Consider the following 13080-nt stretch of genomic DNA (forward strand, 5'->3'; position numbering starts at 1 on the left):
GTGCAAGGAGGCAAAGTTACAGGAAATGGAGGAAAAGTTACATGAAAGTGTCTGAAATGGGGAAAAAATGGCATTAAAGTGACCAAAAGTGACAAAAAATGGAATTAAAGTGATCAAAAATGGCATTAAAGTGACCAAAAATGGCATTAAAGTGACAAAAAATGGCAATAAAGTGACAAAAAATGGCATTAAAGTGATCAAAAATGGCATTAAAATGACCAAAAATGGCATTAAAGTGACAAAAAGTGACAAAAAAATGGCATTAAAGTGACCAAAAGTGACATTAAAGTGCCTTAAAAGGGTCAAAAGTGGCATTAAGATGAATAAAAGTGACATTAAAATGAGCAAAAGTTACAGAAAAATGTCTTAAATGAGTCAAAAATGGCATTAAAATGACCAAAAATTGCATTAAAATGATTAAAAATGGCATTAAAGTGTTTAAAATGAGTCAAAAAATGGCATTAAAGTGATAAAAGTCCCCAAAAAATGCCCAAAAATCCCCCCAAAAACTCCTTTGTGGGAGCCCCTTTTTCCCAAAATTTCCCCCAAAAACGAAATTCAGGATTTGAAATTCCCTTTTTTCCTCAATTTTCCCCCAAAAAAGGCTCCAAAATTCCCTTTTTTTCCCCTCATTTTTCACCTCAAAAAAGTTCCGGGATTTTCGCTTTTTTCCCCTCAAATTCCTCCCCAAAAAAAGAATTTAAAATTTGAAATTCTCTTTTATTTTTTCCTAAATTTTCCCACAAAAAAACCTCCGGAATTCATTTTTCCCCTCAAATTTTCCCCAAAAATTTTGAATTTTGAGGTCCCGGACCCATTTTTCACCTCAGAAAAAATCCCAAATTCTTTTTTTTTTCCTCAAAAAAAATTATTAATGCATTGGGAGCCCCTTTTCCCCTCAAATTTCCACAAAAATCTTGAATTTTGAGGTCCCGGACCCATTTTTCCCCTCAGAAAAAATCCCAAATTCCCTTTTTTCCCCCCTAAAAAACCCTAATAATGCACCGGGAGCCCCTTTTCCCCTCAAATTTCCACAAAAACTTTGGATTTAGAGCTTGGGAACCCCCTTTTCCCCTCAGAAAAAAATCCCAAATTCCCTTTTTTTTTTTCTCAATAAAAATTATGAATGCACTGGGAGCCCATTTCCCCTCAAATTTCCTCAAAAATCTTGGATTTAGAGGTCCTGGACCCATTTTTCCCCTCAGAAAAAATCCCAAATTCCCATTTTTTTCCTCAAAAAAATTATGAATGCATTGGGAGCCCCTTTTCCACCCAAATTTCCACAAAAACTTTGGATTTAGAGCTTGGGAACCCCCTTTTCCCCTCAGAAAAAATCCCAAATTCTCTTTTTTTCCTCAAAAAAAAATTATTAATGCATTGGGAGCCCCTTTTCCCCTCAAATTTCCTCAAAATCTTGGATTTAGAGGTCCTGGACCCATTTTTCCCCTCAGAAAAAATCCCCAAATTCCCTTTTTCCCCCCAAATAAACCCCTAATAATTCACTGGAGCCACTTTCCCCCTCAAATTTCCTCAAAACTTTGGATTTTGAGGTCCCGGACCCATTTTTCCCGTCAGAACAAAATCCCAAATTCCCTTTTTTCCCCCAAAAAAAACCCTAATAATGCACTGGGAGCCCCTTTTCCCCTCAGAAAAAATCCCAAATTCCCTTTTTTCCCCCCAAAAAAACCCTAATAATTCACTGGGACCCCCTTTTCCCCTCAAAATTTCCCAGAAGTTTCTCATTTAGAGCTTGGGGACCCCTTTCCCCCCGCCGAAAAAAACCTTTTAATGCACTGGGACCCCCTTTTCCACCCAAATTTCCACAAAAACTTTGGATTTAGAGCTTGGGAACCCCCTTTTCCCCTCAGAAAAAATCCCAAATTCCCTTTTTTTCGCCCCAAAACCCGAGCCCCCCCCCATACCTCCGCCGCCAGGGGGCGCCGCTTTCCCGCCGCTCCCCTGAGGTTCCCGCGCACGCGCAGTGCGGCCGGACCGTACCACCCTGAGGGGAACGCGCGGGGGGGGGGTGGAAAACAACGGGAGGGGCGGGAACGGGCGAGTCCATTACGAGCCGAACCCGGGGGAGGTGTCGGGGAGGCCCCGGGGCCGCTGGTTGGTGAGGGGGAACATTTGGGGGAATTTTTGGGGTCGATTTAAGGGATTTTTGGGGGAAAATTGAAGTTTTTTGGTGAGAAAATTGAAGGGAAAAGGGAGTGTCCGGACACCGGGGTTGTGTTTGGGACACGGGGTTGGGGAGAAGGGAGGGCGGAGAGGTGGGAATGGAGGAGGGTTAAAGGGAAAAAGGGGTCCCTGAGCAGTTTTTGGGGTAATTCTGAGGGGGAAAAAGGGGTCCCGGAGAGGTTTTGGGGTGAATTTAAGGAAAAAAGGAATTCCGGATACTTAAATCCCCTTATAGGGGCGTCCTGGACCTTCTGAGTTTCTATTTTGGGGGAGCTCTGAGGGGAAAAGAGGTCCCTGAGCAGTTTTTGGGACGATTCTCAGGAGAAAAAGGGGTCCCGGAGAAGTTTTGGGGTGAATTAAAGGGGAAAAAGTAGTTCCGGATACTTAAATTCTTTATAGGGATGTCCTGGACCTTCTGAGTTTCTATTTTTGGGGTAATTCTGAGGGGAAAAGGGGATCCCGGAGCGGTTTTGGGGTGAATTTGAGGGAAAAAAAGGGGTTCCGGGGATTGAAATCCTGTTTTTTTGGGGTTTTGGACATTTTGAGGTTTTGTTTTGGGGAAACTGTGAGGGGAAAAATGGTTCTGGGACGGTTTTTGAGGGGATTTTGAGGGAAAAAAAAGGGGTCCCTGAGCAGTTTTTGGGGTAATTCTGAGGGGAAAAGGGGATCCCGGAGAAGTTTTGGGGTGAATTAAAGGGAAAAAAGTAGTTCCGGATACTTAAATTCCTTTATAGGGGTGTCCAGGACCTTCTGAGTTTCTATTTTGGGGGAGCTCTGAGGGGAAAAGGGGATCCCGGAGCAGTTTTGGGGTGAATTTGAGGGAAAAAAGGGGTTCCGGGGATTGAAATCCTGTTTTTTTGGGGTTTTGGACATTTTGAGGTTTTATTTTGGGGAAAGTCTGAGGGGAAAAGTGGTTCTGGGGTATTTTTTGAGGGAAAAAAGGGGTTCCTGAGCAATTTTTGAGGTAATTCTGAGGGGAAAAGGGGTCCCTGAGCAGTTTTTGGGGTAATTCTGAGGGGAAAAGGGGTCCCGGAGAAGTTTTGGGGTGAATTTAAGGAAAAAAGGAATTCCGGATACTTAAATCCCCTTATAGGGGTGTCCTGGACCTTCTGAGTTTCTATTTTGGGGGAGCTCTGAGGGGAAAAGAGGTCCCTGAGCAGTTTTTTGGGACGATTCTGAGGAGAAAAAGGGGTCCCGGAGAAGTTTTGGGGTGAATTAAAGGGAAAAAAGTAGTTCCGGATACTTAAATTCCTTTATAGGGGTGTCCTGGACCTTCCGAGTTTCTATTTTGGGGGAGCTCTGAGGGGAAAAGGGGATCCCGGAGCAGTTTTGGGGTGAATTTGAGGGAAAAAAAGGGGTTCCGGGGATTGAAATCCTGTTTTTTTGGGGTTTTGGACATTTTGAGGTTTTATTTTGGGGAAACTCTGAGGGGAAAAGTGGTTCTGGGATGGTTTTTGAGGGGAAAAAAGGGGTCCCGGAGCCGTTTTTGGGGTAATTCTGAGGGGAAAAGGGGTCCCTGAGCAGTTTTTGGGGTAATTCTGAGGGAGAAAAGGGGTCCCGGAGAAGTTTTGGGGTGAATTTAAGGAAAAAAGGGATTCCGGATACTTAAATTCCTTTATAGGGGTGTCCTGGACCTTCTGAGTTTCTATTTTGGGGGAGCTCTGAGGGGAAAAGGGGATCCCGGAGCGGTTTTGGGGTGAATTTGAGGGAAAAAAAGGAGTTCCGGGGATTGAAATCCTGTTTTTTTGGGGTTTCTGGACATTTTGAGGTTTTGTTTTGGGGAAACTGTGAGGGGAAAAGTGTTTCTGGGATGGTTTTTGAGGGGATTTTGAGGGGAAAAAAGGGGTCCCGGAGCCGTTTTTGGGGTAATTCTGAGGGGAAAACGGGGTCCCTGAGCAGTTTTTGGGGTGAATTTGAGGGAAAAAAGGGGTCCTGGAGAAGTTTTGGGGTGAATTTGAGGGAAAAAAAGGGGTTCCGGGGATTGAAATCCTGTTTTTTTGGTGTTTTGGACATTTTGAGGTTTTATTTTGGGGAAACTGTGAGGGGAAAAATGGTTCTGGGACGGTTTTTGAGGGGATTTTGAGGGGAAAAAGGGGTCCCGGAGCCGTTTTTGGGGTAATTCTGAGGGGAAAAAGGGGTCCCTGAGCAGTTTTTGGGGTAATTCTGAGGGGGAAAAGGAGATCCCGGAGAAGTTTTGGGGTGAATTAAAGGGAAAAAAGTAGTTCCGGATACTTAAATTCCTTTATAGGGGTGTCCTGGACCTTCTGAGTTTCTATTTTGGGGGAGCTCTGAGGGGAAAAGGGGATCCCGGAGAAGTTTTGGGGTGAATTTGAGGGAAAAAAAGGGGTTCCGGGGATTGAAATCCTGTTTTTTTGGGGTTTTGGACATTTTGAGGTTTTATTTTGGGGAAACTGTGAGGGGAAAAATGGTTCTGGGACGGTTTTTGAGGGGATTTTGAGGGGAAAAAAGGGGTCCCGGAGCCGTTTTTGGGGTAATTCTGAGGGGAAAAGGGTCCCTGAGCAGTTTTTGGGGTAATTCTGAGGGGGAAAACGGGGTCCCTGAGCGGTTTTGGGGTGAATTTGAGGGAAAAAAGAGATTCTAGATACTTAAATCCTCTTTTTTTGGGGTTCCTGGACCTTTTGAATTTTGATTTTGGGGAAACTCTGAGGGGAAAAGTTATTTTTGGATGGTTTTTTTGGGCAATTCTGAGGGAAAAAAGGAAGTCCTGGACCTTTTGAATTTTGATTTTGGGGAAAGTCTGAGGGGAAAAGTGGTTCTGGGGTATTTTTTGAGGGGATTTTGAGGGGAAAAAAGAAGTTTTGGACACTTAAATCCAATTTCTGGGTGAAAACTGAGGGGGAAAAGGAGATTTGGAAGCCCTGAGGGCTTTTTGGGGAGTTTTTGTGGGGTTTTGGGGTTTTTTTGAGGTTCCTTGTGGGGTTTTTTTGGGGTATTTTGAGGGTTTTTGGGTGTCCCTGAAGGTTTTTGGAATCCTTTGGGTTTTTTGGGGGGATTTGGGGCCGTTTTTGAGGGATTTTGGGGTCGTTTTAGGGGGGTTTTGGGGTCCTGAGGGGTTTTTGGGGTCCCTGAGGGGATTTTTGGGTGGATTTTGGGTGGATTTTGGGGGTGGGTTTTTGGGGGTGGATTTGGGGCTTTTTGGGGTGGATTTTTGGGGTCCCGGAGGGGATTTTTGGGTGGATTTTGGGGGTGGAATTTTGGCGTTTTTGGGGGTGGATTTTTGGATTTTTTGGGTGGATTTTTGGGGTGGATTTTGGGTTTTTGGGGGTCGATTTTTGGGGTCCCTGACAGGATTTTTGGGTGGATTTTTGGGTTTTTTGGGGTGGATTTTGGGGTTTTTTGAGGGGATTTTTGGGTGGATTTTTGGGGTTTTTGGGGGTCGATTTTTGGGTGGATTTTTGGGGTCCCTGAGGGGATTTTTTTGGGGGCATTTTTGGAGTTTTTAGGGGTGGATTTTGGGCAGTTTTGGGGGTGGATTTTTGGAGTTTTTGGGTGGATTTTTCAGTGGATTTTGGGATTTTTTTGGGGGCATTTTTGGAGTTTTTAGGGGTGGATTTTGGGCGTTTTTGGGTGGATTTTTGGGGTTTCTTGGGTGGATTTTGGGGGGATTTTTGGGTCGATTTTTGGCGTTTTTGGGGGTGGATTTCTGGGGTCCCTGAGGGGATTTTTGGTTGAATTTTTGGGGTTTTTTGGGTGCAATTTTGGGTGGATTTTTGTTTTTTTTTATGTAGATTTTGGGGTTTTTCTCTCTCTCACCCTTTCCTCCCCTCACCCAGGAGATGCTGCGGCGCCTTTTGGGGGGGGATTTTTGGGTGCATTTTTGGGTGCATTTTTGGGCTTTTTGGGTTGATTTTTGGGTGGATTTCTGGGGTCCCTGAGGGGATTTTTGGGTGGATTTTGGGGGTTTTCGGGCAGGTTTTTGGGTCGATTTTTGGCATTTTTGGGTGGATTTTTTTTTGATTTTTGGGTGGATTTTTTTTTGATTTTTGGGTAGATTTTGGGGGTCCCCTCCCCATTAACCCTTTCCTCCCCTCGCCCAGGAGATGCTGCGGCGCCTTTTGGGGGGGATTTTTGGGGTGGATTTTTGGGGGTTTTTGGGTGGATTTTTGGGGTCCCTGAGGGGATTTTTGGGTGGATTTTGGGGGTTTTTTGGGTGGATTTTTGGGTGGATTTCAGGGGTCCCTGAGGGGATTTTTGGGTGGATTTTGGGGGTTTTTGAGGGTGGATTTTTGGGTGGATTTCTGGGGTTTTTGAGGGTGGATTTTTGGGTGGATTTCTGGGGTTTTTGAGGGTGGATTTTTGGGTGGATTTTTGTGTGGATTTCTGGGGTTTTTGAGGGTGGATTTTTGGGTGGATTTTTGGGGTTTTTTGTGTAGATTTTGGGGTTTTTTGGATTTTTGGGGATGGATTTTTGGTGTTTTTTTGGGCGGATTTTTGGATGCATTTTTGGGGTCCCTGAGGGGATTTTTGGGTGAATTTTTGGCGTTTTTGGGTGGATTTTGGGGTTTTTTTTTCTCTCTCTCACCCCATTAACCCTTTCCTCCCCTTGCCCAGGAGATGCTGCGGCGCCTTTTGGGGGGGGAGATTTTTGGGGGGATTTTTGCCGTTTTTGGGTGCATTTTTGTGTAGATTTTTGGGGGTTTTTTCTCTCTCTCACCCCATTAACCCTTTCCTCCCCATGCCCAGGAGATGCTGCGGCGCCTTTTGTGAGGGGATTTTTGGGGTCCCTGAGGGGATTTTTAGGTGGATTTTTGGAGTTTTTTGGGGTGGATTTTTGGGGTCCCTGAGGGGATTTTTGGGGTTTTGGGGGTGGATCATTGGGGTGGATTTTTGGGGTTTTTGGGGGTGGATTTTGGGTTTTTGGAGGTGGATTTTTGGGTGGATTTTTGGGGTCCCTGAGGGGATTTTTTGGTGGATTTTTTGGCTTTTTTGGGTGTATTTTTGGGTGGAATATTTGGCTTTTTGGGGATGGATTTTTTGGCTTTTTGGGTGCATTTTTGTGTAGATTTTTGGGGTTTTTTCTCTCTCTCACCCCATTAACCCTTTCCTCGCCCAGGAGATGCTGCGGCGCCTTTTGGGAGGGGATTTTTGGGGTGGATTTTTGGGGTTTTTGGGTGGATTTTTTTTGATTTTCGGGTGGATTTTGGGGGTCCCCTCCCCATTAACCCTTTCCTCCCCTCGCCCAGGAGATGCTGCGGCGCCTTTTGGGGGGGGATTTTTGGGTGGATTTCTGGGGTCCCTGAGGGGATTTTTGGGGTTTTTTGGTGGATTTTTGGTGTTTTTAGGGGTGGATTTTTGGGGGTTTTTGGGTGAATTTTTGGGCGGATTTTTGGGCTTTTTGGGTTGATTTTTGGGTGCATTTCTGGGTGGATTTTTGGGCTTTTTCAGGCGGATTTTGGGGTTTTTTTGGCGTTTTTGGGTGGATTTTTTTTTTATTTTTGTGCGGATTTTTCTCTCTCTCACCCCATTAACCCTTTCCTCCCCTCACCCAGGAGATGCTGCGGCGCCTTTTGGGGGGGGGATTTTTGGGTGGATTTTTGGGGGTTTTTGGGTGGATTTCTGGGGTCCATGAGGGGATTTTTGGGGTTTTTTGGTGGATTTTTGGGGTTTTTGGGGTGGATTTTTGGGTGGATTTTTGGTGTTTTTAGGGCTGGATTTTTGGGGTCCCTGAGGAGATTTTTGGGTGAATTTTTGGTCGGATTTTTGGGCTTTTTGGGTTGATTTTTGGGTGGATTTCTGGGGTCCCTGAGGGGATTTTTGGGTGAATTTTTGGGCTTTTTCAGGCGGATTTTGGGGTTTTTTTGGCGTTTTTGGGTGCATTTTTGTGTAGATTTTTGGGTTTTTTCTCTCTCTCACCCCATTAACCCTTTCCTCCCCACGCCCAGGAGATGCTGCGGCGCCTTTTGTGAGGGGATTTTTGGGGTCCCTGAGGGGATTTTTAGGTGGATTTTTGGAGTTTTTTGGGGTGGATTTTTGGTGGTTTCGGGGTGGATTTTTGGTGGTTTTAGGGGTGGATTTTTGGGCTTTTTGGGTTGATTTTTGGGTGGATTTCTGGGTTTTTTTGGGTGGATTTTTGAGTAGATTTTGGTTTTTTTTGTGTAGATTTTGGGTTTTTTCTCTCTCTCTCTCCCCATTAACCCTTTCCTCTCCCCGCCCAGGAGATGCTGCGGCGCCTTTTGGGGGGGGATTTTTGGGTGGATTTTTGGGTGGATTTTTGGCATTTTTGGGTGGATTTTTGGCATTTTTGGGTGGATTTTTTGGGGTTTTTTTCCTCTCTCTCACCCCATTAACCCTTTCCTCCCCTCCCAGGAGATGCTGCGGCGCCTTTTGGGGGGCGCTGCCCTGCGGGGGCCCGGGGGTGCCCCCCACAATCCCCCCGCCCGCGCCGCCGCCGACCAAACCCAAACCCCCCCGGACCTGGCCCGGGAGCGCTGCAAGGCCGTGACCTCCTTCTACCACCAGCCTGCCATTGATGCTGCTGCTGAGAGGGTGAGAGACCCCTCCCCAAATCCCCTGAAACCCGGGGAGACCCCTCCCCAAATTGGGGGAGATTCGGGGCAGATTTGGGGGAGATTCGGGGGAGATTTGGGGCCGTTTGGGGGTGATTTGGGGGAGATTCGGGGCCATTTTGGGGGAGATTTAGGGGGGATTTCAGGGCCATTGATGCTGCTGCTGAGAGGGTGAGAGACCCCTCCCCAAATCCCCTGAAACCCGGGGAGACCCCTCCCCAAATTCCCCTAAATCAGTGGAGACCCCTCCCCAAATTGGGGGAGATTTGGGGGGATTTGGGCTCAGTTTGGGGAAGATTCGGGGGAGATTCGGGGACATTTTGGGGGAGATTCGGGGCCATTTTGGGGGATTTTGGGGTCATTGATGCTGCTGCCAAGAGGGTGAGAGACCCCCCAAAACCCGGGGAGACCCCTCCCCAAATTGGGGGAGATTTGGGGGAGATTTGGGGCCGTTTGGGGGAGATTTGGGGCCATTTTGGGGCCATTTGGGGGAGATTTGGGGGAGATTCGGGGCCATTTTGGGGGGGATTCGGGGCCATTTGGGGTCAATTTGGGGCCATTTTGGGTCAGTTTGGGGCCATTTTGGGGGGTATTTAGGGGGATTTTGGGGCCATTGATGCTGCTGCCAAGAGGGTGAGAGACCCCTCCCCAAATCCCCTGAAATCCGGGGAGACCCCTCCCCAAATTTGGGGAGATTTGGGGGAGATTTGGGGGAGATTTGGGGCCATTTTGGGGGAGATTTAGGGGGGATTTTGGGGTCATTGATGCTGCTGAGAGGGTGAGAGACCCCCCAAAACCTGGGGAGACCCCTCCCCAAATCCCCCAAAACCCGGGGAGACCCCTCCCCAAATTGGGGGAGATTTGGGGAAGATTTGGGGGAGATTTGGGCTCAGTTTGGGGCCATTTTTGGTCAGTTTGGGGCCATTTTGGGGCCATTTTGGAGGGGATTTAGGGGATTTTGAGGCCATTGATGCCGCTGCTGAGAGGGTGAGAGACCCCTCCCCAAATTCCCCTAAAATCCGGGGAGACCCCTCCCCAAATTTGGGGAGATTTGGGAGAGATTTGGGGGAGATTTGGGGGAGATTCGGGGCCATTTTGGGGGGGATTTTGGGGCCATTGATGCTGCTGCTGAGAGGGTGAGAGACCCCTCCCCAAATCCCCCAAAACCCGGGGAGACCCCTCCCCAAATCCCCTGAAACCCGGGGAGACCCCTCCCCAAATTCCCCTAAATCAGGGGAGACCCCTCCCCAAATTTGGGGAGATTTGGGGGAGAATTGGGGGAGATTCGGGGACATTTTGGCGTCAATTTGGGGCCATTTTGGGGTCAGTTTGGGGCCATTTTGGGGGAGATTTAGGGGGGATTTTGGGGTCATTGATGCTGCTGCTGAGAGGGTGAGAGACCCCCCAAAACCCGGGGAGACCCCTCCCCAAATTTGGGGAGATTTGGGGGAGATTTGGGGGAGATTCGGGGCCATTTTGAGTGAATTTGTTGGGTTTTGGGGCCATTTTTAGGGGGGATTTGGGATCATTGATGTGGCTACAGAGAGGGTGAGACCCCTCCCCAAATTCCCTGAAATCCGGGGAGACCCCTCCCCAAATTTGGGGAGATTCGGGGGAGATTTGGGGGCAATTCGGGCTCAGTTTGGGGGAGATTTGGGGGAGATTCGGGGCCATTTGGGGTCAATTTGGGGCCATTTTGGGGGGGATTTTGGGGTCATTGATGCTGCTGCTGAGAGGGTGAGAGACCCCCCAAAACCCAGGGAGACCCCTCCCCAAATTCCCTGAAATCCGGGGAGACCCCTCCCCAAATTTGGGGGAGATTCGGGGGAGATTTGGGGGAGATTCGGGGCCATTTTGGGGCCATTTTGGGGGAGATTTGGGGGAGATTTGGGGGAGATTCGGGGTCATTTTGGGGGATTTTGGGGTCATTGATGCTGCTGCTGAGAGGGTGAGAGACCCCTCCCCAAATCCCCTAAAACCCGGGGAGACCCCTCCCCAAATTGGGGGAGATTTGGGGGAGATTTGGGGGAGATTTGGGCTCAGTTTGGGGCCATTTGGGGGAGATTCGGGGCCATTTTGGGTCAGTTTGGAGGAGATTTAGGGGGGGATTTGGGGTCACTGATGTGGCTACAGAGAGGGTGAGAGACCCCTCCCCAAATCCCCTGCAACCCGGGGAGACCCCTCCCCAAATTTGGGGAGATTCGGGGGAGATTTGGGGCTCAGTTTGGGGGAGATTTGGGGGAGATTCGGGGCCATTTGGGGCCATTTTGGGGGGTATTTATGGGGATTTTAGGGTTGTTGATGTGGTCACAGAGAGGGTGAGACCCTTCCCCAAATTCCCCCAAATCCGGGGAGACCCCTCCCCAAATTTGGGGAGATTTGGGGGAGATTTGGGGGAGATTTGGGGCCATTTGGGGGAGATTCGGGGTCATTTTGGGGGATTTTGGGGTCATTGATGCTGCTGAGAGGGTGAGAGACCCCCCAAAACCCAGGGAGACCCCTCCCCAAATCCCCTAAAATCCGGGGAGACCCCTCCCCAAATTGGGGGAGATTTGGGGGAGATTTGGGCTCAGTTTGGGGGAGATTTGGGGGAGATTCGGGGCCATTTGGGGCCATTTTGGGGGGTATTTAGGGGGATTTTAGGGTTGTTGAGGTGGTCACAGAGAGGGTGAGACCCCTCCCCAAATCCCCTAAACCTGGGGAGACCCCTCCCCAAATTGGGGGAGATTTGGGGGAGATTTGGGGGAGATTTGGGGGAGATTCGGGGCCATTTGGGGTCAGTTTGGAGGGGATTTAGGGGGGGATTTGGGGTCACTGATGTGGCTACAGAGAGGGTGAGACCCCTCCCCAAATCCCCTGAAATCTGGGGAGACCCCTCCTCAAATTTGGGGAAATTTGGGGGAGATTTGGGAGAGATTTGGGGGAGATTCAGGGCCATTTGGGAGAGATTTGGGGCCATTTCGAGTGAATTTGTTGGGTTTTGGGCCCATTTTGAAGGGAGATTTTGGGGCATTTTGGGGTCATTGATGCTGCTGCTGAGTGGGTGAGACCCCTCCCCAAATTCCCTAAACCCGGGGAGACCCTAAATTTGGGGAGATTTGGGGGAGATTTGGGGGAGATTTGGGGCCATTTGGGGTCAATTTGGGGCCATTTTGGGGGGGATTTTGGGGTCATTGGTGCTGCTGCTGAGAGGGTGAGAGAACCCCCAAAACCTGGGGAGACCCCTCCCCAAATTCCCTGAAACCCGGGGAGACCCCTCCCCAAATTTGGGGAGATTTGGGGGAGATTTGGGCTCAGTTTGGGGAAGATTCGGGGGAGATTCGGGGACATTTTGGGGGAGATTCGGGGCCATTTTGGGGGGTATTTAGGGGGATTTTGGGGTCATTGAGGTGGTCACAGAGAGGCTGAGACCCCTCCCCAAATCCCCCAAAATCCGGGGAGACCCCTCCCCAAATTGGGGGAGATTTGGGGGAGATTTGGGGGAGATTTGGGGCCATTTCGAGTGAATTTATTGGGTTTTGGGGCCATTTTGAAGGGAGATTTTGGGGCATTTTGGGGCTTTTGGGGGGAAATTTTAGGGGGATTTTGGGGCCATTTGGGGAGGGATTTGGGGAGGATTTTGGAGCCATTTTTGGGGCATTTTGGGGCCATTTTTGGGGGATTTTGGGGCCATTTTTGGGGGATTTTGGGGCCATTTGGGGGAAATTTTGTGGGGATTTTAGGGCCATTTTTTGGGGCATTTTGGGGCCATTTGGGAGGAATTTTAGGGGGATTTTGAGTCCATTTTTGGGGGATTTTGGGGCCATTTTTTGGGGCATTTTGGGAGGAATTTTTGCGGGGATTTTGGGCCCATTTTGGGGGATTTTGGGGCCATTTTTAGGGGATTTTGTGGCCATTTGGGAGCCATTTTAGGGATGATTTTTGGGCCATTTTGAGTCCATTTTTGGGGGATTTTGGGGCTTTTGGGGGGAATTTTGGGAGGATTTTGGGGCCATTTTTGGGGCATTTTGGGACCATTTTGGGAGGGATTTTGGGGCCATTTTTGGGGGATTTTGGGACCATTTTGGGAGGGATTTTGGGGCCATTTTTGGGGTATTTTTGGAGGAATTTTAGGGGGATTTTTTGGGCTATTTTTAGGGGCTTTTGGAGGCCATTTTTGGTGGATTTTGGGGGGATTTTGGGGCCATTTGGGGGGAATTTTGTGGGGATTTTGGGACCATTTTGGGAGGGATTTGGGGGGGATTTTGGGGCCATTTTTGGGGGATTTTAGGGGGATTTTGGGGCCATTTTTGGAGGATTTTGGAAGAATTTTGAGGCCATTTTAGGGGCTTTTGGGGACCATTTTGGGAGGAATTTTAGGGGGATTTTGTGG

General features: G+C 48.7%; 1 protein-coding gene across 7 annotated transcripts in view; it reads left to right on the forward strand.

The window, feature by feature from the left end:
• Nucleotides 1-2010: 2010 nt before the first annotated feature.
• Nucleotides 2011-13080, forward strand: part of BCKDK (branched chain keto acid dehydrogenase kinase) — a 38818-nt gene continuing 27748 nt past the window's right edge. For all 7 annotated transcript variants that reach the window (XM_077170971.1, XM_077170972.1, XM_077170973.1 and 4 more), the window contains exons 1-2: nt 2011-2112; nt 8509-8688. In XM_077170971.1, the coding sequence (XP_077027086.1) occupies nt 8512-8688 (177 nt within the window). In that variant the 5' untranslated portion in view covers nt 2011-2112; nt 8509-8511. The remainder of the gene's footprint in view (nt 2113-8508; nt 8689-13080) is intronic.

The sequence above is a fragment of the Agelaius phoeniceus genome, chromosome 37 (genome assembly GCF_051311805.1).
Source record: "Agelaius phoeniceus isolate bAgePho1 chromosome 37, bAgePho1.hap1, whole genome shotgun sequence".
In the NCBI taxonomy this organism is placed as follows: domain Eukaryota; kingdom Metazoa; phylum Chordata; class Aves; order Passeriformes; family Icteridae; genus Agelaius; species Agelaius phoeniceus.